The sequence below is a fragment of the Pongo pygmaeus genome, chromosome 7 (genome assembly GCF_028885625.2).
Source record: "Pongo pygmaeus isolate AG05252 chromosome 7, NHGRI_mPonPyg2-v2.0_pri, whole genome shotgun sequence".
NCBI classification, from domain to species: Eukaryota; Metazoa; Chordata; class Mammalia; order Primates; family Hominidae; genus Pongo; species Pongo pygmaeus.
The window spans coordinates 133,063,962-133,091,012 of record NC_072380.2 but is presented as its reverse complement, the minus strand read 5'-3'; the positions used below and the strand labels follow the sequence as shown (position 1 = coordinate 133,091,012).

At 39.6% G+C, this 27,051-nt stretch overlaps 1 protein-coding gene across 3 annotated transcripts in view; it reads right to left on the bottom strand.

Moving 5' to 3' along the window:
- Window positions 1–1,137: 1,137 nt before the first annotated feature.
- COL14A1 (collagen type XIV alpha 1 chain) overlaps window positions 1,138–27,051 on the bottom strand; it is a 241,791-nt gene continuing 215,877 nt past the window's right edge. The window contains exons 45-48 of one of the 3 annotated variants that reach the window (XM_054497822.2): window positions 24,474–24,662; window positions 5,885–5,962; window positions 3,716–3,871; window positions 1,138–2,871 (exon numbers count right to left, since the gene is read on the bottom strand). In XM_054497822.2, the coding sequence (XP_054353797.2) occupies window positions 2,840–2,871; window positions 3,716–3,871; window positions 5,885–5,962; window positions 24,474–24,662 (455 nt within the window). In that variant the 3' untranslated portion in view covers window positions 1,138–2,839. Of the gene's footprint in view, window positions 3,872–5,884; window positions 5,963–24,473; window positions 24,663–27,051 lie in introns of all 3 variants that reach the window. The other 2 variants (XM_054497821.2, XM_063669039.1) reach the window with 2 other exon arrangements.

Genomic DNA, 27,051 nt, shown 5'->3' with positions numbered 1-27,051 from the left:
TTCACCATTTATACACAAACTTTGAGAGTCTTCTGAGTGACATGGTATTAAACTTTGTTTCCAAGGGCCAAATACTAAAATGTATAGAATATCCTACTCTATACTCACTATTAAATATCATGGACTAGGAAATCTGAGACACAGAGTAAGAAGCAACTGATCACACACCCTAGTCATTTAAGTTGGAAGAGTTCTCTTAGGTGACTCTGGGTCAGGTCATCTTGATGGGCCTTAGACAAGTTTTCCTTCCCATAAATCCTGCTTTCTCAGGCAGAATCATATACCATAACTGAAAGGAAATGGCTGCTGATTATCTGCTCATTGTCTTCTTTCATTCCCTGCAAAGACACCAAAAAAACCAATTTGTTTAGACCTGCCCCCTGCCCCCACCCCACCCCGCCAAAGGCACACAAGTAGATTGTTTGAATCTTTCAGGTGAAGTCTTCTTTCATCTCCGAAGATCAGGAGATTATGAGAAGGACAGAAAGTCAGAGAACCTGGTGATCAGACAGACACCATCCTTCGTGTTAGCCTTTTCCTGATCCAGAAAGAATCCAGCTTCTAGTTGTAAATGTTCCCATCCCTACTTTTTAAAGTTAGCTGTTACTAGGGAGATGCTACAGAGAAGGAGCACATATTAAATTTATGGTTCTCTTTTGTTTCTATTTCAACTAGCACATAATAGAACTCAAATCTTTCTCAAATACCTAGATTTTTCCTTTGTGAGCAAAAGACAAAGTATGGTTTAAGGGTTAGAGTCTATTAGATTCAACCTCATTTCTGCTCTGCCTTCTAGGGGATTTTAGGCTTTCCTCAATGTCAGAAGATAGGTGGGCTCCTCAATCAACTATTGGTAAACATTTATTTAGCAGAGGTCATGCATTTGCAGGATCTTTGCTGCCTGCTAGATTATAAATGAATAATAAAATGTTGCTAATCTCTTAGTCCCAAGTCAACTGCTTCTTCTGTTTTCTACTGCACTCAGAATGAATGAATGAATGAGTGAGTAAACGAGTGAATGAAAGTTTGAATGCTTACCTAAAGGAAGACAACTGTTGTCTTTCTGGTGGACACTCAGTTAAGACTACAAAAGCTTAAGGTGATACTTAGAAATGCAGGAAAAAGAATCCACATACATTGTTTTAAAGTTTTATTTGCTTACAAAAGAAAGTAGAAATAGGTTTGTGAAAACTTATCTGCATGTACAAAGTAATCCCTGTAGATAAGGAGAGGCAACCCCTGGAACACACTGCTGGATACATCGTTCATTAAAATTATATCTCTTTGCATCAGAGCTGGTGGAAAGTTATTATTTCACATGAGTTAAAACCACTGAAAAACTAAATCTGTTTCTTAAACTACCAAATTCAGAAAGCTTAAATCCAAATGCTGATTTTTGGATACACATGAAACCAGTTACCAAGTGATCTCAGAGTTGGACAGATCAATTAAACAAGAGGTAGTTTCTCCAATAATGTCCCTTTTTTTCTTATCAGCAAGGTTATTCCCACAGCAAGTAGGAGTAAGTGACATATTCTTTGAACCTCTTTGAATTCTTTTCCTGCTGGGGACATATTTCCCTCAAACACAATCATATCTGTTTGTTCATTTTAGGACTTGAGAGAGAAGATTCCAGAGTTCAATTTATTTTCCCGATTCCTCTTTCAGCTCTCTTCTCTGGAAAAACAAATTATCTGACATGCCATTAAAACACCAAAGGGAAATCATTGCTACCATGTCATAGATTAAGGGAACTTTTTAAAAATATATATTTTTTGTTAATAATAACAATAATATTAACATTATCCAAGGAGGAGATTTAGGCCGCTGAAATGAGCCCCATCCCCCCCAAAAGTAGCATACAAACCACATAACAACATTTTCTCAAACAAGATTCCTTAAGAGTTCTTGCAGTTGGTCTTCAAATTTCTCCTGAGGCTATCAGACCCCAGGGCCCCACAGTTCCATGGCTTCCAGTTCATCTTGGACAGGGGTGAACTCTGGCTGATCTGGATGGGGAGCTAAAGAGCAAAAGTGGGGGTGGGGACTTGCTGCACCCAGGAATCATAAATTGATATTCTCCCCTCACCTGGGCCCTTAGAGACACAGAGATATCCTGCTGGGTAAAAAGCAGTGGATATCCTAACCCACCACGCCCCTTTTACCTTCCCCATAAGGTTTCAGACAGTTAGTAAACAGACGAAGGGAAAGATACATTACAGAAATTGTTAGAAAACTAGAATCATAGCCAACCATTTAAATATTATATGTTTTATTTACAGAAGAAACCCTGAAAACTCAGCAAAATTATAAAAGAAATAGAAATTTTAAAAATCCATCTCATGTTAGAAGTCCATCACCAGGGGAGAGCAGGGAGGGGAGGTGATCAGGGGAGGAAGGGAGAGCAGGGAGGGGAGGTGATCAGGGGAGGTAGGGAGAGTAGGGTGTTCAAGGAGAAAGATGCCCATCCATCCTGTGTGGGGAGAGGAAGGAGGAAGAGGGACAGTTAAGTAACTTTATTACGGAGCTGTCACACAGGGGAGTCTGGGATAAATTCTTGGCACACAATCATATACCTCTATCCAGGCTGACATGGAGCAGTCAGTGTCTATTGAAATAGACATATATGATTTGGTTAAGTTCCAATGTTATCACTCCATCATGTTTGGAGCAGAGTGGGCAAGAGGTTTGAAAGTGGGAAAGCAGCGATGCAGAAGAAGCAGGGAAGCAGGGTGTCCATTGTTAGGGGCAGGGGCTTGGTGGTGGTGGTTGACAGGACAGTTCTGTATCCACAGCCAAATATCCGGGGCCAATATAACCAGAGTGGAGGATTTCCACTTCAGTGCTGGTAATCATTGTAGGGGATCAGATCTTAATAAAGGATAGGAGTATTTGAGAGAATAGGGAGGGAAAAGATGAACAGAGAAAAACACATCAGCGAAACTTTGTTGACCAATTCCTGTGATAACTAAGGTTAAATTTCTACTGAAGCAGAAAATTTTAAATCCATTAACTAGTAAGTTCATGGCCCCACAGCAGTCCCTCAGCCTCTCTCTTGATGCTTCCAAGAATGACTATGTCAGAAAAGGGGCCATTGCACAGCACGCCAGCATGCACACTGCAGATGTTTTAGGAAGCATATTCTTTTAGTCCAGTAGCTAGTGACAAGGCAAGGACAGCATGATTTTTGTTTCTGATCACAACTATCCTTGGTGTTGTGGTGCTTAAATGCACCTAAATGCAAGTGGTATGCATGATTTCATTGAAAATAATCTAAGGAGCCCTCTTAATTACGGGAGAAGTTCTAAGTTTGACATTTCCCCAAACCAAGAGTAAAATTTTATGGGATGTCTTGGCCACATCACAGCTGTCACATAAGAATGGAGACTCCAAAAGAATGTTCAACCATGTCCTCCAAATGTGCTAAATATGAAGTCAGAGGCCAAGTCTATGTAGGTCATCATTGGGAAGCAAGGAAGATTTAGATGTGCTGTTATTTTGAATTTGCTCTTAAGGTTTTTAAGGGAGTAGCCTCTATAGCAATTTGCACTTTATAGAAAATGTCTCAGGATAATTTAAGGAAGTGAGGCATTCAAGCTCTGCTTCCCATTCATAACCAATTTAACTTTTTTCATAGCACTATCTTCCCATTTTGGTACTAAGCATAGTAAAACATTGATCAAAGCCCACAAGAGGGGCTTTTTGTGACACTTACCTCTCACACCATAGGCAGAACATGACGAGGGGTCACAATATCCAGGCTGGCCAGAAGGACCTTGGGGTCCAGGAACCCCCAGATGACCTGGTGGGCCTCTTGGTCCAGGAGAGCCAGGGGGCCCAGGGCTGCCAGGCCGACTCTCCCCTGAAGGTCCTAAGAAGTACCCACAGATGAAAACCATTGGTCTTTTGCCACAACAGGGTGAGTTTTGAGACAACCAAGAAGTAAACTAACTCTTAGAAGAAGCAACTTTTAGGACAATTAGGACAACCTCTTTCTACTCATTGAGTTCTTTTTCGTAGACTGGATTCCCTAGGCAGAGGATCATAGTGTAATCACTTATCCTCCTGGAGGTCAATACTCTTAATCAGCTCAGGAAACTGGGAAGCAAAATGCATCTTTTCTATTTCCTCTTGGATGTTAAAAGGAAAGGAACATTCCATTATCAACCTTATTTTCTTTTTGGAGCTTTTGTTTCCCAATGCAGTTCCGTATGAATCCAATCTATGGGTGTGCACACACACAGACACACATGAACACACTCAGAGCTCAACCTCATCAACAGTTAGAATAGCCATGTAATTCAGTACCGGTTTATGGCCCCAGATAATTAAAGTAAATTTGTATGAGTGTGAAATTGTCCTGGAGGGAACCAATGACAAGTTTGAAATTCGACCCAATATACTAATCCAAAATTTCTTTAAGCTAGTTTACATTAATTGAGAATTCAGACTGAGTAAAAATAGGAGGATTAAAATTGTTGTGAATTGAAGAAATTTGTCAGCATTTTTTTTTTTTTTTTTTTTTTTTGGCTTGTATGCTTGTTTTTAGGCCCGGGTTCCAACAGTGTTGAAAAGGCATTCTTCAACTATAATGGAATTTCTCAACTAGAACTGAAATGAAAAGTAGGAACAAGTATCACCTTCTATTTGAATAGCGTGGTGGCTCTCATATATTCAGCTCCTCAATCAGCACTCACCAACCACCCATTCTGTGTAATGTGTAATGTTATATGAGTTCCTCACATTGTCTCTAATAACAGAAATATTTACACTCAAAATGAATTGCGTTAGGAACCTCTCTCAGAAAAAGTAGTTTCCAAAATCCTTACTAGATTGGAAAGAAAAATCTGTAAAGCACTTTACTTAATGTGGCTAAGACTGACATTATAAATATATATTATAATAAGATTGTAAATTATAATAATTCTAATATCAAGCCTGATCATCTGGAGACCATTCTAAAAGCACATAATACACAAAACTCAAAACTTCTACAGAACTCATTCAGTAAGATTACCATGGCAGGAAATACTAGCGCTCACCAAATAGCCTTGTATTTCTGTAGATTTTGTGTCTGCCTTGCAGTTCAGTTGGGGCTAGGTGATTAGTTCCAGACAATAAAATGTGAATGGAAGTGACATCTCATTCTGTTTAGGAAGTTGAGACTGACGTGCCTTCTTTTTTGAGTCAGGGTCTCCCTCTGTCACCCAGGCTGGAAGGCAGTGGCGCCATCACGGCTCACTGTAGCCTCAACCTCCAGAGCTCATGTGGTCCTCTGTTTCAGCCTCTCAAGTAGCTGGGACTACAAGCACATGCCACCACACCTGGTTAAATTTTTGTATTATTATTTTTTTTTTTTTGTAGAAATGGGGTTTCGTCACATTGCCCAGGCTGGTCTCAAACTCTTGGCCTCAGGTGATCCTCTTGCCTCAGCTTCCCAAAACTCTGGGCTTACTGGAGTGAGCCACCACACCCAGCCCGATGTGCCTTCTTTATCTTTCTGTTGGAGGCTACATGATTCACCATGGAGGTCATGGGTTCTGAGATGGAAGAGAGCTACCTTATTCATATGAAACTTTGTGTGATTGTGAAATAAAGCTTTATTGTGTAAATCCACTAAGCATTTGGGATGTATTTATCACTATAGCATAGTCTGTCCTATCGCAACTCACACAAACAATAAGATCCCAGAATATGCTCTAACTTTTTGGTCTTGTATATTGGGAGGATCATTATTAACAAAGAAGCCTCCCAATAAAACAAGTAAGAAATACAGCCATTTAAGTTACATACTAGGATGTAAGATGACCATTTTCCTCGCTTGCAATGCCAACTGAATATAAAAATGTACATTTGCAGTTTCTTGTTAGGAAGGAAGATTTACCTGCTGGTCCAGGGGGGCCTCTTGGACCTTGGGTTCCAACGCCTGGATTTCCTTTTTCTCCTTTGATACCAGTTAGACCTGTTTAAAATAATTTTTAAAAATGTTTAAAGTTCTTTTTAAAAGAAAATCTTGGTAGTTCCATTTTTCTGGAGTTCAAAAGTGCTTCTCTGATGAAGACAATCAAGTGGGTTCGTTTGGGGTTATGAGTACCATGGGACCTTTAAATTAAATTCTGACACTGGTAGCATATGTAGAATCACATGTTGAAGTCTGGTTCTGTATTTGAATGTGTGGTCTGTATTTGCTATTCTGCCAGTCTCTCTTTGTCCTTCCTACTGAAGTCACACAGCCTGCCAAGAACTGGTCCTTGTCTTTGCACGCACCAGGCCACTGGACTTATGCAGCTGGCACTCCACAAGTAACACAATAGAAATCACAAGTGAACACGTCTAACATTTTCCTTTTGGTCCACCCTGTAATGTATCTGCAAAAGGCATGAATTATAATTAGGCAGCAACATTCTGAAGAGCGTGAGTTTCCATTAAAACTTGGAAGCTTCAGAAAAGCCTGTGTTTGATTTGGCTGATTCAGCCCCATAAAAATCTAAATCTATTCGTGTTTCTTTTCCATGGAGCAGACCTCTTATAATTTACAGTGCTATTAACAAACTATACATTTTCACAGGCAAACAACAAAGAAACATATACTCTGACACCTCATTATCTAAACAGGTCCTATCACAAGATCACTTGAAAGGTGAGAGTGCCTATATTGAGGCCCAAGATAGGGTTGCATTAGACTGAGGTCTGGGTTACCCTGGCTTACATCATAGAAGATCTTTGCTGTCTGTTTTTTGTGTACAACAATGCTTTGAAATAGCAGCATGCAAAACAGCATCTCTGTTTAATTATACCTACTGAGAAATTGTGTTGAATTGGCAAAGCCTAGAAGGAAACATCAATAAATGAAAAATAGCCAATTTGACAGGTAGCAGGCATGGAAAGGCCTTGCAATTTTTTAAAATTACAAATAACTATTTGTTTACTTTAAATATAATGCATATTCACTGTCAACAAATTAGATGTAACAAGCAAGATGCTAGCACTTGAAAATAATCACTTTTAACATATTACTTTATAACTTCCAGAAAGAAAAGCGTTGACGTAGTATTTGTTCTGGAAATCATTGGTAAAGAAGACTCCAGTGAGGAACTAACAGGTTTGGGTTTTTTTGTTTTTACACTGCACATATAATGGTTGTTCCTAATCTGCAGCTTTGGTATCTTTTGTGCTCCCAGTAATGATCTCTTGTAGTCAAGACATAGCCTGGCATCTCTTTTAAAAAGCTCTTCTTCTTTACTAGGTGTCATCCAGGTTGGTCTACTCATTGCTAGAATTCCCAAACACCCAATCCTATTGCATGTCACCTTGATGGTGCTATCTGAGCTTACAAAAGACCAGTACTTCCATGACAGCCCAGGGCACAAACCACCATGCCTGTGACTTTCTGTTCAGTGCTTGGTTCTTCTCTTAGGAGCCCATAAGGAAAACAACAATTTCTCAAAAATAAAAATACCACCTCATTTGAGTTTTAAAAGCACACAGCTAACTCTGACTCACCAATATTTAATGCTGAATTGCTAATCAAGTTGTTCAGACAGAAAACCATGCTGTGGAAGCCTACTGGGTATTAGTTTAGTAGCTAATTGGAGTTTGTAGTTTTTAGCTGAGAGGCGCTACTTCACTTGTCAGTGCTTATGCCCCAGTGTGCATCCGGGAATTTAGCCGAGAATCCCTCTTCTTCTGTTTGAACTGGAGTCACTTTGCCAACAGGGAACAACTAATTTTGAAAGAACTACAACATAACAAAATATACTGATGACTAATACCAGGCTGTTCCTGATTAAGAGCGTGGTGACTCAGTGGCCTCTCACGACCTCACGGTGCAGGATCATCTTTAACAGGATGGCTCCTAATGCTTAATTCTCCACAAGAAGAAGTGGATCAGGCAGAAGAGGATATCTGGGAAAGTATTCTTGGGACTAATCCCCTAATAATAGTTTCCTGACTTGTTTTTTGCCTATTCATAATGAAAGCACGAGGTGGAGAAGATTGGGAATAGAAAATCTGGTTGTTTTAATTTTCTCATTATACAGAGAAAAATAAATGGAATCAGATATTATCTGTAACATATGTCGAGGTAAGAAGAGAGAACGAGACTCACAAAAATATTAAAAAAAAAATTTCAGCCCTTGAAATGCCTTAGAAAAGAAAAAAGGAAAATGCCTAAAGGCACAATTATATATTAACAAGAAATTTTAGATTTTATTTTATTTTATTTTATTTATTTATTTTTTTTTTTTTGAGACAGAGTCTCACTCACTCTGTCATCCAGGGTGGATTGTAGTGGCATAATCTCAGCTCACTGCAACCTCCGCCTCCTGGGTTCAGGCAATTCTCTTGCCTCAGCCTCCTGAGTGTCTGGGATTACAGGTGTGTGACACTATGCTTGGCTAATTTTTATATTTTTAGTAGAGACAAGGTTTCACCATTTTGGCCAGGCTGGTCTCGAACTCCTAACCTCAAATGATCCACCCACCTTAACCTTCCAAAGTGCTGGGATTACAGATATGAGCCACCATGCCTGGCTGATTTTATTATTCTTCAAGTTATTATATTACAAACTACATTTAGGTGAATACATTAATATTTGCCCACATATCCACTTGTGGTTCTCATACTGAAGGAATGTTCATGTCCATGACAACTGAACTTGGTTGTAGGCCATTTTTTGGAGTGAAGCAATCTTGTTAAAAATTAGTATTTAAGTACCTTAGATGAGGACTGAGATCAAAGGCTAAGCATAGAGACTTCAGATCTCTAAAAATAGACCTGGATGTATTTTTGATAAGCCTGGTAGGACCTAATTAAAAGGAGGGAAATCAAGTGTCCTAAAACATCAGCTTGTGACTTTCCATGAGATGCCTGAGGGCAGTGGAGCCTGGGTATAAAGTCATTTTTTACAGACAGAACCCAGTCATGGCCCATCATAGATCTCTTTTGCACAGACCCAAGGAGGGGCCACCTGGTGCTGAGATGGGGTCACCAGTGCTAAGTGCCAGTGTCCTTTCCACAAAAACATTGAGACACAGGAGACTCATGGGACTCCCAAATGCTAATTTCCTTCTTTTGAAATGCCCTTTACCTTGTCTGCCTCCATAACTTCTCCTCATTCTTTAAGACCCAACTCAAAACTTCTCTATAACCATAGTAGGCAGAACCATGACAGACTCAAGAGAGCAAGGAATATTTATCTTATTCCATGGTTATATCCCCAATGTATAAATATCATGTCTTCCACATAATATATAACTCACAAATATTTGTTGAGTGAATGAACAAATGAAAGAATAAATGAGTGAAAGAATTCTTTGCTTTCTCAGTAACTGCGCTCCTTTGGTACTGCGTATTCCACTGCATTACCTATTCTCGTGCCCACATGGCCCCAAAACTATAGAACTCTTGACTGCTGGAGCCGTGCCTTACTTACCTCTCTAGCATCAGTCCATGGCCACTCTTACGTGGCTCAATAAATACTGGAAGACTAAATGAATTCAATGCCTAGACTAATATTCAACTGCCCATTATTATTATTTTTTAATTTATTTTACTTTTAAGTTCTGGGCTACACGTGCAGAACGTGCAGGTTTGCTACACAGGTAAATGTGTGCCATGGTGGTTTGCTGCACCTATCAACCCATCACCTAGGTTTTAAGCCCCGCACACATTAGCTATTTGTCCTGATGCTCTTCCTCCCGTTGCCCCTCCTCCCGACAGGTCCCAGTATGTGTTGTTCCCCTCCCTGTGTCCCTGTGTTCTCATTGCTCCCACTTATGAGTGAGAATATGTGGTGTTTGGTTTTCTGTTCTTGTGTTAGTTTGCTGAGGATGATGGCTTCCAGCTTCATCCATGTCCCTGCAAAGTACATGATCTCATTCCTTTTTATGGTTGCATAGTGTTCCATGGTGTACACGCACCACATTTGCTTTAGTCTATCACTGATGGCCATTTGGGTTGGTTCCATGTCTTTGCTATTGTGAATAGTTCAGCTGCCCATTATAAGCAAGCATATCTTTGAAAAATCAACAGACAAAATTCCTTAGGCTGAAGCTTCATTTTTATACTCCTCAGTTATGTAAACACTGCTTTTTCTAACAAGTTCCTTCTGTGGTGGTGATATCAACTACTAGTGCCTTTTAGAGATGAATATAATTGGCTCCAATGAAGTTTGAGGTACTGCAATTTTTAAAATGAGCACAGCTCATATAAATTAGATCTAACTTAGCAAAAATACGATTTAGCCAAGATTAAAATACCCTTAGTTTTCTGTAGCGTAACCAAAATAATATTTAGGATCATGAGAAAGAAGTCCCCTCCCTCCATCTCCTCCTACTCCTTCTCTCTCTCTCTTTTTCTAATGACTATCTTTTAGAGCAGTTTTGGGTTCACAGTAAAACTGAGTAAAACATACAGAGATTTCTCATATACACCCTGCTCCCACAGATGCATAGCCTCGCTCATTTTACAACATCCTCCATCAGAGCGGTACATTTGTCATATTCATTCATTCATCAGAGTCTCATTAGAAACCACTTCAGGTTGCCTGATTCTCCCTCACCACTAACCTAACACTGACTCATCAATATTTTTGTTTTCTGGCCCACAAAATCAGGGACTTGCTTGTTTTAGATCTTCATTCTATTCCAAGTGCCTGTCACACATTAAGCACTCAAGAAATATCTGTTAAAGCAATGGATGAATGAATGGAATACAAAATTTGATTGCAGACTTTGACAAATCAAAAACGTGCCTGAGAGTGTATCAGCACTGCCTATAAATTATCTCACTAGGTTTCGGATGCCAGCTGCTTCACATGAACAAACTCATGTTGTTTTCACATGAGCCAAGAGGGCAGGCACTGCTATCAACCCTGAAAGAGAGCTGGATCCTGAGATGGTAAGTCACTTGTCCTTAGCTAGGAAATAACAGAGCCAAAATCTCAACCCAGGCAGATTGGCACAGAAGCCTCTGTGCTCAACCACTGCCCTCCCCGCCTCTCCATCCTAAGCTGGACCTGAAGGCTCTTTCTTGTCTTGCTTGCTATAGTTATGGCTTCCCAAACCTCCTGCCAAATGTGTCTGCACACTTTCTCTGGCCTTGCACTCAGCAGTCAGCCCTGTGTTTATCACCACATTTCCTCAGCTGCTTTCCTCAATTTGTATACTTGCTGTCTGCCCTGAGCAGGATTTGGAATTCATTTTAAGAGGATTTATCCTGCTCACACTAACATGTCCAGGGGTTGGCCCTTGGTTGTCTGTTTCCTATTTTCTTTGGCCTGTTGGCCTCTGAGTTGGGAGATTTTATTCATTTTTATGGCCCCCCTGACCACATCACGCACTCCAGCCTGGAGTTTCTGCTGTTTGTGGAGCACAGTCACTCCTTCCTCATCCCCAGACATTCTGAGGAACTCCCAGGATTTATGCCCAGGAAGCTATGCAAGGCCTGGGGAATGATTCCATTGTAATTGTACCAAAAAGTCACAGAGATTATAGATCAAGGCTTGCTGTGTTATTATATTGTCTGTTGCCTGGGATATACTGGTGATGGATTGCAAGTACAGTCTGTTCTTCACTCAATGTTTGTGTGAATGCCTACTAAGAGCAAGGTACTGGACCTAGCACCTAGTTACAAGAAGGCAGATTAATTGGACTCAATTCAATAAGTACTGTATGCATTTTGTTAAGCTCTGCTCTTTCTGCATGTTTGGTCTGTAGGACTAGTACCAGTTTCTGGGGCTCCATGCTTTATGCTAAGATGGACAGGGATGGAAAATACGTAGTTGTTTTATATGTAAATGAGCCTTGCAAATGATTGCTAAAGGTCCCTCTTCCTATTGTCTTTTTCATATAACAACTGGCCATCTACTGTGACTTTATAATTCAGGGCTCAGCCAGGTAAATATAAACCACTCTAGATCTTTCAGAGAGAGGAAATTTGGAATTTAATACAGAGACTTGGTAACATGGATGATGGAAAAGCTTAGAAACCAAGCAAAGATGTAACTTACAAATTGGCAAGAACACGGAGCCACTATTACCTGTAGGAGAGTAGAGACAATGAGAAAAAAAAAATGTGACTGAAGCCCAGAGCTCAGGGGCTTCTGGTAGGATCTAGAAACAGAAGGGGAGATTGTCTACTAGAAGCAGGGGAGCAGAGGGGTGGTGGCTACAACTAGAGTTGCAGAGGAGGCAGGGGTGGGGTTTGCCCTTCTTCGTACCCTCCAATCTTCCTCAATGCTTTCCACTGGGCTGACCTTGCCAAAGAGCAGAGGGCAAAGGGGTCTGGACACCTAGCACCACAAAGCTAAAGCCTGGAGAAGGCGAACAACACAAACTGCCTAGCCCAGTCCCAACATCAGCCACTGGGAATCCAGAGTCAAAAGCACCCCTCCTGCATGTAGCAGGTCGTCATGGAGTAGGAAAGAGAGACAGGTAACAAGTAGTTATAATGCAATGTGAAAACAGCTACAGCAGAATATGAAAGTACGGAACTGAGGCACCTGTGGGGACTGCAGAAGGCTTCCCAATATGGCTGAGCCCGAAATGACGTCTTGAAGAACAGGCATTATCTGCTAAAGAAGTGACAGATGCGCACGGTGGCAGACGAACGTGCATGCGCAAAGGCTTGCAGGTGAGAGACAATAGAGCATGCCTGGGGGACCAGAAATGGTTTGGTATGGCTTTGGCAGTTTCAGGTTGTTTCACAGGCAATAGAATATAAGGCTAGTCTAGGCCAGAGCATGACAAGCTTTGTGTGCCAGACTATGGAGAGACACTAACTTGTAAAGACCACCTTCAGTACCTCCTACTTAATTTTATGTTTGGACTTCATATTCTTTTTCTTCAAAAGGAACCCCAAGTCGTAAGCTTCAGGTTCCACAAAACCTGGATCTGCTCCTTCCGGGCGCTACAAGGCAATACATTGGTTAAGGCAGCCTGGAGTCCTATAGAGCCTAGCTCTACTGGTAAACCCTGTGCTATTTCCACAGAAAAGCCAGAGGAAAACAGGTTGAATCATTAAGTGAGGCCACTCAATGGTCAAAGGAATCCACTAACCAGAGCAAGATCAAGGCAAAGGGGTTAGCACTTCAGGTCTTCCTATTAGTCTCTATCAGACAAGACAGTATAGGTAGAGGGTCCTTTGGTATTTTGACCACAGACTCACCTAAATTTGGGCAGCGAGAGGGAGGAAGTGCAGTAGGAAGGGAAGAGGAGAAGTAGGAAGGTGGAAGTTAAAAAGAGAAGGGTGGAGAGAGAGAGAAGAAGATGAGGTGCAAAGTTCATCAGTGCACACCAGCCTATTGTAGTCTGCAGGTTGACCATTCACAACTGCAGGTGAGTGGCAGGAGAAAATGGGCACTAAATCAGGCATCAGGAATCCGGGCTTTTTGTTCACCCAGTTTTGCTGCTGACACTATGACCTCACTGGTACATAAGAACGTTAGACCAAATGCCAATCTATTACTTTCTGCTACAAAATTTTGATCATTCCTTCTTAAGAGCTATTATATTATTTCCACTATTGACTATTAAGAAAATTATAAAGTATTCAAAATTAGTGGGAAAAGGAACCAAGTTCTATAGCTTAAAAATGAACATTTCAGGTTCAGCATGAATAGTCAACCAGTTGATAATATTTAAATTGGAGCTTGGTCTTCATTCCTTGCAGAATTGGAAAATGATATGATGCTCTCCACTCTTGGAAAAGTGAGCTGTGTCCAGGCATTGGGATAAGGTCAGGGTCTACAGAATTTAAAACAAAATGTGTTATGACCAACAGCCCTTCATGATCAGCATGAAAGACCCATTACTATATTCTCCCTCATAAGTGGGAGTTTAATAATGAGAACACATGGAAACAGGGAGGGGAACATCACACACCAGGGGCTGTCAGGCGGTTGGGCAAAAGGGGACGGAGAGCATTAGGACAAATATCTAATGCATGGGGGGATTAAAACCTGGATGACGGGTCAATAGGTGCAGCAAACCACCATGGCACATGTATACCTATGTAACAAACCTGCACTTTCAGCACATGTATCCCAGAAGTTAACATAAAATTAAAAAAAAAAAACGATAAACACATCCAAAATCAAGGATACTCATCATGTTTTTCCAAACTAGCAAAGAAGTTCAGGAAAGTCAAACTACTTCGCTATATTTACGTAGTAATTTAATGCCAAAGTCAAATCTAGAACAATGAAAATAGAAAGGATTAATGAATATATCTTTTCTCTGCATGTTTTCACCCTCCCCTAAAAATATATTTTGATAATTAACTTATTACAGTCACGGCTTTGAAAGCCATGTCAAAAAATTCACCAAAAATGGTTTATCACAGCTAATACAAACAAATTTAGTTTTATCATATAAACTACATTATATTTCCATTTTACTTATGTTCAAAGCTTGAAAATTTAGAAAATGACAAAATGCATTCCTACATTTTTAAAAAGGGAGTTTCTTTCTCTCTCTCTCTTTTATTATCTAGTATAACCAAATCTCCTTCTTAGAAAACTTGCCATGATTTTCTGGCTAAATTACACGACGACGACTTGAAAGAAAATGCTTACATTGTTCACATGGCAGTAATCTGCTATTACCATGATGTCTCAGGATTGTTGCACAATATCCACATGGGCTTTTGATTTTATCAGGGCTCAAGGTGTGAATGAGAAATGGCAGTCAAAAAGCTAGCCAAGAGGTTATCAACACTATAAACTAGTTATGACTTATGAAATAACCATTGTATTTCATGTATTATGAGGAATAAAAGAAAAATGTGCATTAAAATTTGTTTTGGGGGATAATGTAGCCTCATTGTAAGAAAGGATGAACAGAAAGAAATCATTAAAGGCCAATTCAAGAAAGTATACTCTATCTGGGTATTGAATGACATGCGTCACACACTAATGCGGTAGGATTAATCAGCCACTGATTTATCAAATATTTGTTCAAACTGACTAATAGACTTTCCAATTAAGGTTTTAAAATTTTTTTATTTACAGAAACAATGATACTAGCTTCCATGGCAAAAACAAGACAAAACACTAGTTATGGCTTATTATTACTGTAACAGTCATATTCTACTAATTATAAAGGGTAGGAACATAATTTAATGGTAATTTTAATTTGTCAATGGCTTTTTTTCTCTTGTTCTTTGTTTTTGATTTGAAAATGGATTTTGTTCTAATTATGACTAATCTCAGAAACAGGAACACAAAAGGTATTAGTAGTCTTCAAAAACATTTTTCCCAATAATTGCTACTGTTTTTAAAGGTGCCTACAGCTACATTTTGCGTTTCCCTCTAAAAACCTACATCTGTCATTTGGATGATTTAAAAGAATACAGGAGAGAAAAACAAACATAAGTGGTGAAAACAGGCAGGGTAAGCCAACTCTTCACAAGAGCCCTTCATTATTCAGCACTGTAGACGTCATACTGCTTGGCAATCATTTCGGTGGATGAGAGCATCACCCTCTTTGCAATGCACAGCCAGAAGGCCTTGTTTTAATTTAGAAGAGTGTGATGGTTTAAACAGACATGGACAAAATCTTTAAAATGCCTCCCTCCAAAGTGTACAGCCGAATTCCTCTCTACTTGAGTGTGGGCCAGGCTTAGTGACTCCCTTCTAACAAATAGAATATGGTGAAAGTAAAAGCTTGGGTTTCTGAGACTAGATGTCAAAATCGTAATGGGAACTCCTCTGCTCTCTCTCTTGGATCGGTGGCTCTGAGGAAAGCAGCCTCTATGCGTTGAAAATGAATTCTCAACCATGCCCCACGAAGAGCTCCACAGCGAGGAACTGAACCCTCCTGCCAATCGTCAGCCAGGGCCGGAGACTCCTGCCAACAGTCCTGTGAGGACACCATCTTGGAAACAGATGCACCAGCTCCAGTCAAGCCTTCAGATGACTGGCCTCCTAAATGACATATTGACTGCAACTTTATGCAAGACTCTTAGCCAACAGCACTCACATAAAACTCAAATTCCTGACCCACAAAAATGGACATTATATATATTTGTTGCTTTAAGCCACTAAGTTTTAAAGTAATTTGTTACACAGCAATAGATCACTAATACATAGAGTTTCTTTCTGCAGCCATGATCAATGTAAAGAGTCACTTTGTAATTAAAAAAATCAACAAAAGATGATGCAAAGAAGAAAAAAAAGAGCATTCCTTGTCAATGCCTTAAGATGACTACACCATTAGGAAAACACAATCCACTAAACCTTCAGATAAAGGTCTTGTTCTGAAGGGCATTCAAATTGGACTTAACCAGATGAGTACTGGGTGGAAAAAAGAAAGAGAAAACTACCTGTATTCATCTTTCAGGAAATGAGAGGCAGGGGATGGGGAATCAAAGAAGGAAGAAGGCAACATGTATTTCAGCAGATTTTTTTTTTTTTTTTGAGAAAGAGTCTTGCTCTGTTCACCTGGCTGGAGTGCAATGGTGTGATCTTGGCTCACTGCAACCTCCACCTCCCAGGTTCAAGCGATTCTCCTGCCTCAACCTCCCAAGTAGCTGGGATTACAGGCACACACCACCACACCCAGCTAATTTTTGTATTTTTTTTTTAAGTAGAGACAGGGTTTCGCCATGTTGGACAGGCTGGTTTCAAACTCCTAACCTTAAGCAATCCACCCACTTTGGCATCCCAAAGTGCTGGGATTACAGGTGTGAGCCACTGCTACCGGCCTATTTCAGCAAATTTTTTGTTTGTTTGTTTGTTTGAGAAGGAGTCTCGCTCTGTCACCCAGGCTGGAGTGCAGTGGTGCGATCTCTGTTCACTGAAACCTCCACCTCCCGGGTTCAAGCAATTCTCTGCTTCAGCCTCCCTACTAGCTGGGATTACAGGCATCCACCAACATGCCCAGCTAATTTTTGTATTTTTAGTAGAGACGGAGTTTCACCATCTTGGCCAGGCTGGTCTTGAACTCCTGACCTTGTGATCCACCTGCCTCGGCCTCCCAAAGTGCTGGGATTACAGGCGTGAGCCACTGCGCCCAGCCTATTTCAGCAAATTTTTAACAGCAATAAAAAGAAAGAACACCTCTCATGCAACTGAATAGTCACTGTAATACAAAATCACAGGGAAGACTTGAAAATATTTAAGTGCCATTTAGCAAATAATAATGAAAGCTCTACCAGCACTCAATCTTTAATCAAGATGATCTGCCCCATAGAGATAATTTTTCCAGGAATCAGCTAGGATACATTGGGCATTAAGAAATTTCACAAAAATGATTTTTACCATTGCAGCATTCCTGGCTCAGAAGTGCTATGGTTTTACTCAGAAGTGCTACGGTGTTTTTAACCACAGGAGTATCCCACTTCTCTCTCCCAGCTTTAAAATCAATCTGGAACTCAGTTTTCTCTATAGATGTTTGAGTCTTGTTGACTCACAGCTTACCCTGAGCATTAGGGAGACAGGTTTAGCTTTCGCGTGGGTGCACCATTTCCCTGCCATGCTGTGTTTCTTGAGTCTCTGAGAGGGAGTGTTACCTATTCATGGCGCTCAAAGGAAGCCTGATTCCTTGTTTACTTTTGTTTGCTTGAGCGAGTTCTGTTTGCCATTGAGCACATGGGAAAAGGAGGACAAGATAATTTACATTTATTTGCATAATGCAATCATGTGTTTATTATCTTAGTAGATCACCACTGTGAACACAACAGAGACAAATGCAGAGTGACATGACTTTATAATGGTGTCCTGAAGCAGAAATTGCAGAAAGTTTACCTTGCTCTTAGGATAAGTTCAAATTCCTTACCCAGACTCACAAAATGTTGGTTGCATCCTGTGGCCTCTGTCTACTCCTCCCTCCTCCTGAATTCTTACTGTCCTTTTAACTCACCAAGCTCCAACTATACTATTCTTTTTTCTGTTATCCAAAGCAATGGAGCTTAGTAGGGGCAGTGCCATCCCTAGGAGACATTCTTGATACTTGTAGGGGAACTTCTGGTTGATGAAATGATTAGAGGTTGTTTTTACATTTATATACATATTGGAATAAATTATTTGACTATAAATTACTTTCCTTTTAGTTCTCCTTTGTATTACACTAGAGAACATTGTAATTTCTCTATTTAGTGTTCTTTGTTTAATGATATGTGAAGATAGGTTATATTTAATGTCTATGAATTTTATTTTGGAACAGTAAAAGAGACAAGAGAAATTATTTATTGTGAAAGGGAGAGTCACTGCTTTAAACATTTCAAGCCCTTTCTCACCTCAGGACCTTTGCACATGCTATTGCCTCCTCTGCCTAGAATGCTCTTCCCCAACTCTCTTATTGCTATGGCAAGTTCCTACTAAAGTTCTAGGTCTCAGCTAAAACATCACTGATCGAGTCAGTCTCCTTTTGTATGCCATATGTTATCCTGTACTTTTTCATAGCACTAATTACAACTGAAATTAAATGATTCATATATTGTTTGCTTAATATCCATCTCCCATAACAGTAAGGTGCCATGAAAGTCAGGAAATATATACCCTGTTTACCACCATGTCATCAACGCCCAGCACAAGCTGGAAGGGTACTAGATGCTCAGTAAGTACCACTGAATGAATGAATGGAGATTCAGAGATTAAGTTTTAAGCTTAAGTAGTCAAGATCACACAGCTAGTTAAGTGTCGAAGCCAGCAAGCACAGGCATTCTGGAATCATACATATCTGGATCTGAATTCTAGACCCCTATTGTTCCACTGTATGACCTTGGACAATTAACAATCTAGCAGAGCCTCAGTTTCCTCACCTAACATGGAACTAATCCTGACCTCATAAGATTTTTATGAGCATCACATAACATACTTAGCGATTGACACATAGTAGTTGCTTAATAAATGCTAGCACCCGTTCTTCTCAAAGACCACAGTGACTGACATTTTCCTTTACATTCTGAAACCATTTATATTCTATGTAACTCATTTAGCATTTACCATCTTCCAGTCTGTACCCTCAGCAATCTTTCATATTCCTTCCTTATCCAAACCAGGTCTTCCACTTTACCCAAATGAGGTAGCGTGTACAGGACTGAGCGCAACACTTGGCAGATGCAATTGGAGCCTAATAAGTAAAAGCTATAAATAACAGTATTATCTATCTGCCAAACTGAAAAACCTTACACAAACACTGCATTTAATATTTGCTGACTTATTGTGTAAGATAAACCAGATATAAATTCCAGCTGTCCAGCTATACGATCTAAAATGAAAATCTCTAGATGGTTAGGTTAGTTAGATGATCAGATGGTTTCTCTGATTCAAAAATTTCGGGAGGATCATGGAAACTAAAGGAGTTGCATAAAGACTGAAATCAGGCTGGGCGCGGTGGATCACGCCTGTAATCCCAGCACTTTGGGAGGCTGAGGCGGGGCAGGGGGGGTCAGTTGAGGTTAGGAGTTCAAGACTAGCCTGGCCTACATGGTGAAACCCCGTCTCTACTAAAAATACAAAAATTAACCAGGTGTGGTGGTGCCTGCCTGTAGTCCCAGCTACTTGGGAAGCTGAGGCAGGAGAATTGCTTGAACCCGGGGGGTGGAGGTTACAGTGAGCCAAGATCCGAGATCACACCACTGCAATCCAGTCTGGGGAACAGAGCAAGACCCTGTCTCCGAGAAAGGAAAAAAAAAAAAAGACTGAAATCAGGGGAATTTTCTAGTTCTTTTCAACTGAATAAAGAAACTTAATTTTGTGAACTATAAACCAACAAACTTATTGTTGACTTGTTTAATATATGGCTCAAGATACCAGTGTAGAGAATGAACATTTAAATAAATTGACTAAACAAAAACAGATGAATCATCTGGGAATGATATGCACAGAGCAGAAGAAGAAAACGATCTGTAATTGAGGAAATCTGGTTGGGAATAACCCAAAAATGTGACTCAAGAGTGAGTTGAGGCCAGAACAGCAATTGACAAATAGTAGTCAATCACTGGATTGTCCAGTCAAGCACTGGATTGTCATGGTTCAGTGATCAAAAGAGGAACCTCAGAGCTGGTCCTCTCTTCTGAATTTTGGGATAATGAGAAGCCAGATTATATAGAACCATTTACATGAAGACAGTACAGGGTTTAATGGGGAGAGGTAACCAACTAGCATCCCATGGAAAAATAGCTTTTCTTTGACATAAATTAACAGAGAAGAACAAGTGACAAGGAAAAGCAGGTGAGAAATCGGGCTGTTTAATATAAAGCATGATGTTATGCAAATGAGGCCTCTTCAATGCTAAGTGCCAATAATTAGACAAATCTAAGTGGGATTTCAAGCTCCAGATAGAAAACTTGAACAGCATTAGCCACAGGATCCCTCTGAATCCTTAAATTCTAAGAATTCTCTCTTACAGTCTGTGTGTAAGAGGATAGCTAAAAACTGTTCCACACAAACTTACGAAAAAGACTTTAAGTTAAAGGAGACAAAGGGTTAATGAAGAGAGAGACAGACAATCAGATGGAGCAAAAGTGCAATCTTCTTTTAGATAACAAGAAAAGTCATGAAAAGCCGTGTACATCACATTGCGAATATGAAAGGAAAATCCATAATTTTTCTTCTGCTCTCTAAAAATGCATATTCTTTGCCATTTCTCTGATAAAGATGGGGTTAATCAAAGACATTGTACGGGGATAGTGTTTTTCAAACTAAGGTAACGAAACCCAAGGTCTCTCCTCATTCTTTTAACAAAAGAAGAAAACAGGGAATAACAGGAAGGGTAAAAATAATTTCTTTTGTCCTAGTTATATACATTTGCATGCATGCATATGCATAAGCAATATTGCACATGATGTCAAATGTATTTTTTACTGTGTATCACATTTTTAAAAGTTTGAAAAACTAGAATAGAAAATTTAGAGTGGGCACTTCTGATGAAAAACTATCCAAACTGAATGGAGTTGTGAATTAAAAAAAAAAAAATTTTCCCATAGGTTATTGGGGAACAGGTGGTGTTTGGTTACATAAGTTCTTTAGTGGTGATTTGTGAGATTTTTGTGCACCCATCACCTGAGCAGTATACACTGTACCCTATTTGTAGACTTTTATCCACTTCCCACCCTTTCCCCCTGAGTCCCCAAAGTCCACTGTGTCATTCTTATGCCTTTGCATCCTCATAGCTTAGCTCCTACTTATGAGTGAGGACATATGGTGTTTGGTTTTCCATTCCTGAGTCAATTCACTTAGAATGCTCATCTCCAATCTCATCTGGGTTACTGCGAATGCCATTAATTCATTCCTTTTCATGGCTGAGTAGTAGTCCATCATATATATATATATATATGCTTTATATATGCTACATATATGCTTTATATATGCTTTATATATGATACATATACCATATGTATGCTTCATATATGATATATATACCATATATATGCTTCATATATGATATATATACCATATATATGCTTCATATATGATATATATACCATATATATGCTTCATATATGGTATATATACCATATATATGCTTCATATATGGTATATATACCATATATATGCTTCATATATGGTATATATACCATATATATGCTTCATATATGGTATATATACCATATATATGCTTCATATATGGTATATATACCATATATATGCTTCATATATGGTATATATACCATATATATGCTTTACATATGGTATATATACCATATATGCTTTACATATGGTATATATACCATATATATGCTTTATATATGATATATATACCATATATATGCTTTATATATGATATATATAGCATATATAAAGCATATATATGCTTTATATATCATATATATCATATATAGCATATATATGCTTTATATATCATATATATCATATATATACACTATATATATATGATATATATAGTATATATATATACCACAGTTTCTTCATCCACTCGTTGATTGATGGGCATTTGGGTTGGTTCCACGTTTCTGCACTTGCGAATTGTGCTGCTATAAACATGCATATGCAAATATCTTTTTTGTATAATGACTTATTTTCCTCTGGGTAGATACCCAGTAGTGAATTTTTTTTAGGAAGACTCCTATGAGGCTCATAGGAAGCCTAAGAAGAAAGTGAGCCTTATTTCAGTGTTCAAGCCAGAACGCTCAACAGCCATATTTCTCATAATCTCGCTTTTGTAGTTGATTATGTGCTACATACACTGCCTGGTAATAGTACTTATTTTTACTCATTACAATATTGTGTCCTTATAACATTATTTTATCAAGAATGATGATAATCATATTTCATACAGCAGAAAAAAACAACAGTCTGTGGCTCTTATTTCAAGTCTTGATGTTGGCTGACTTTGAGCCTTTTTGACCTTACCGCAATATCTTCATATGCTTCCTTTCATAGAAAATGAGAAAGAGAAAAGATAGCTGAAGACTTTGGTTTTTAAATTTTATTGTTTTGACTTAGCGGAAAGACAGGCCTTTCCTCTCTTAATCTTTCCTGGATATTTGGATCCCAAGGCTAAGAACCAAACATCACTGCCTACCTTGCAGCAGCAAATCCAAGCTGCAGCTGAAACAACTTTGCCGGGAATGAAGAGCCCCTTGGATGCCGGCCTATAAGCTCTGACCTATAATAGTCATCGCAAAATCACACCCTTCAAGCGGTCATCAACAAAGATTACCTTTCCCCATGCTCAAAGGGCATTTCTCACTTTCTGTCTTACTGTCATCTTTTATGCATTTGTGAAATACAGGATTCTGCTTGTCTACTGTACTCTTTAGAATATACATCAATATGCATGTAAGAAAATTACATCATGGAAATTCATATTTCCAAAGGTCGTCTGGGCTGCCATTTGAGAACCCTTGGGTGATTTTTCTGTGGTCTAATCATTCAAGTGTACTTGCAGAGCAGGAGAGAATTGGTCTGGCAAGAACGGGGCTAAGACTTCCAAAAAGAACAAAGACAACTTATGACTTGCTGGGAGTGACTCAGGTGCTGGCTCTGTGCTCATTGAGTCACAGTTTCTCCATTATTGACAGCAGCAGAGGATGCCCTGCTGACAGAGGGGGCCACATTCCAGGCTGCCAGATCTCTGTTGTGTTGTGAGGGAATGAGCCATTTTCTATATCTGCTGATTTTGTGCCCTGACACAGGGGAAAACTTTCAGAAAGAAAAATCAGAACTGGGTCACAATTAAAGCAACATCTAGTAAGTATCTATGAAGTGCAAAGCATTGTGCAAAGCAATTCAGAACCAACCCCTGCTCTCAACAACCTGGCTGTTCACTAATGCCTGGTGAGTGCTAAAACAGAAAGAAAAGACAGTAAGGGCATCAGGTGTTGATGGGGGCGGAGACATTTGGGTTCTGGGGTGATCAATAACAATTTCATGCATAAGACAGCTGAGCCTTGAACTAAGAGTAAGATATATGGAAGACAAAGGAAGGAAAGGACTTTTCCAAAGAAGGAAAACAATGTGTACAAAAGTGCAGAGGCAGAAATATACAAGGCCTGTTGGCATGAGTCAAAATAAATATGAAATACTGTTTTTGTAATCTGTATTTTAAATCAAATTTTATAAAAGGAATATATCCTACCCATCCCACAAAACTAATATGCCTCACAGAGCAGACAGGTAAAAGTTAGCTTTTCCCCAGGTCTATGTTCTACAAAATGTATCTTAGAAAATACTCTGATGAGTTGTCTCTCTTTCCCATCACTTTCTTCTTGTTAATATGCAACCCTGACTTCCCACATCTCCTTTACCTGCTTCTGGAATGGAAGATCTTAGTCAACTATAGATTCAGTCAAAAGAGTCTTATCATGGTATTACACCATACTTCTAAGACCTGTAGATAGTGGAAGAAAAGGCTAAGTAGAATCTCTGTTTTAAGGAAACTTTAGTGGGAAAGACAAAACATTGGCCCATGAAACTATTAAATAAAATGTTGTCTGATATAATAGGAAGATGAGCTGCAGACAGTATTTTAATTTGAAGTTTAGAGCTGACACGGTCTATATAGGAACATGTGAACCATATGCTGATACAATTCATGACTCTTCTCAGGACTGCCACTGACTGTTGCCCAGTCTGGGCACTGCACAAATAAAGCACCAGCAAATCACCAGAGTGAGTTCTCTGCTTGCCTTAACATTGGTGTGATGCCATGTTTGGTCAGAGGGCGGCATCATTTTCCAATTCTTCAACCTGGAAGGGGCAACCTTTTGACTTCATGCATCTAGAGGGGATCTTTCTTTCATTAGCTCAAATCCTCTCAGAAGTGATTTGGGGGTTCTGACCTTCCTCTTTCATATAAGTAGATATGGCTCTAGATAATCACTTGGCAGATTGCTCAATTTTCTCAATCTCAGAGATAAATAAACAAGAAACTGAAGAATAGATGGGGCAGAATTAATTTAAGTCCATTGTTTCAGACTTTATCCTTGTATAAGAACCACTATAATGTTCTGCTTCCCTGCACCCATCTCAGAGGAGTTCCTCTGAGAGAAGGGGCCCAGCTTACCTCGTTCTCCTGGGGTCCCTGGCACGCCTGCATTTCCGGGGAAGCCTGGTGTGCCTGGGGGTCCTTGTTCACCAGGGGCTCCAGGTGAGCCTGGCCTCCCAGGCTCCCCAGGAGGCCCTTGGACAGTCCGGATGGATGAGGAGTGGCTGGGAATCTGGTTGAGGATGGCAGTGTACCTGGCCATGTGACCTGAGGCATGAAGCATAAAGACAGCATTCAGTGAACTGTCACACAAGGAAAGAGAGGACCAGGGGTGTCATTTGTTAAGGCTCCAAACAATTCTGTTAGATACCCACCAAGGGAAAAATCACACCCCTTTGACATATGTTGATTTCCAGCTTAACATTTTTTTACGTTTTACTCTGGATGATATTAAGGGCTGGACTGTTGTCAAGTGGCATCTCATGTGTTTGGAATTCTGCAGCTCACGTCAGCATCTCAATAAACATCATTGAGCAGAAGTTGTAAATTTCATCTTTACCCTCAACATTTATCTGACCCCTAGACCCTCACCCAGCTGCCATTTCTCTAGCAATTACTCCCCAAGTTATTTGTCTTTTCTACAACGCACAAAGCCTCCCCACCCTCTTGCTCACAAATCCTCAGACAAGTGCTCTGTCTCAACTCATCTCTCGGTCATCAAGCCTTTTTTTAGGAACCATTACTTGGGTCTCAGCTGCAGAAACTCCCACTAGCTTTATGTTTTTAAAAAATCTGGCACTGTCTCCCACAATCCCTTAACTCAGTTATGTCTGGAAAATATATATACAGATATATGTTACTAATGAGAAGTATAAAGTACTTGATACCATGATGTCTCATTTTTCCAACATCATTAGGAGATGAGTTTTCCCAACATAAGTGAATTTTCTAGTTTACTATTATTTATCCATTTTGAAATATTTAAAACTAAATAAAAATAGTAATTTCTTCAAGGAATTCACTCTAAAATACATTCAGTGCATTCTTTCCTTAAGCATTGGATTGTCACTATAAGTAGGGATCCGCTCCTGATGACTCAAGGTTATTAGTAGGCACGTCCGTTGTTGCCTGGGCAGGTGAGACATTTCCTCATTTGCTTTTTCAGTTTCTGCCTTTGACATGGGGACTGTCCATCATCATTTTCCCAGCTGTCATCACTTTGGCCTTGCATAATTTCCCATGTAACTCTTCCTAGCATAATTCTGATCAACTGTGAACTAAAAACCAGAGAAGTGAGCTTGTGAGGAATTATTTGCTAACTGATAAATCCAGTTCTGAGTGGCAGCTGAAGGAATACAATAAGGATCCCAGAGGAAACTGAAGTAGTGTTAGGGAAGATGGTTGAGGTGCCAGAAATACAGCCTCTGAGTAGGTTGGGCCTGGCTTATCAAGTTGCATACAATCTTTTTGATTTCCTTCTAGTATATTGACAGGCACGGCCTTGCTATTTTATAGACTCATTTAAGCTTTGCTGTGTAACCAATCCCTTGATGACTTCTACTTCCTAGATGTCAATCACAAGATTCTGAGAATTTGTAAGGAGAAAAAATTGATTTTGAACCCTTGATTTTTAGGGCATGCTTTAAATAATCAGATATTTACACATGATTTTTATTCTACAGTAGAATAAGACAGCAAGTATCGTGAGATCTTTCTTGTGTTGTGGTCAGTGAGTCACAGTAAGATTTAAGCCTTAAGTTTTCTGAAAATAATTATCTGCTCATTTACATTGTACACTTGAAATCAGAAATCTACAAAACAATTCAAGATACAGGTTATTTACAATATGTCAGTACAAAATGATTAATGTTCAATTTCTCTTCTATAATGTATTTTTAAAGATCCTATTTTGCCATTAAACTTAAACAGTTATATTTAACTGGTAAATTCTCTCTCACAGACACACACATAGTTTGGGCAACATAACAGAAAATTAAATAACGTTAAAATATAGGGAGCATGACTACTGTGTCTGAAGTTGGTAGCTTCATACTCCGCTTGCCCTGATGTTTTTGCCTTAATGAAAACTCTTCCAAGCCTATGCAGATCTCAACTCCATGCCTCCTCCAGGGTGAGATTTGGATTTATCTCAGAATTAAAGACGGAATTTTGGACTTAGCCAACAAAGCTTTCTTAGATATTTGCAGGGCTTCCTGGCCTAACTCCCAAACTTTCCTGAGTTAAAATAAATATAACCCCAAGCCAATGAGGTAGCCACTCGGGTAATGTCAGCCCTGGAGGTGGGGGTGCTATTGGGTGAGAGGGCTGCACAGCAGAGCTAGGCGAGAGCTGGGTGGGGTTGAGAGAGATAGTTCACCTCTGCTTGGCCTCAGATATTCCTGGAACTGAACAAATTACTGGCAAAGAGAACGGCCCACACTAGTAACCCTCTGATTAGATTACTGTGATAAAATATATAATCAGTGGGCAGAGCGGAAACGCGCAAAAAGTGGTGGGATCTAAGCAAATGGGCACGGAAATACAGTGCTATCAAAAAGCTCAAGTAAAATGAAGAAATGGGACAGGTGTCATATCAAGTTTGTTCTGATGTAATTTTTGGCACAAAGCCCAAGTATAATATCATATCAAACGTCGG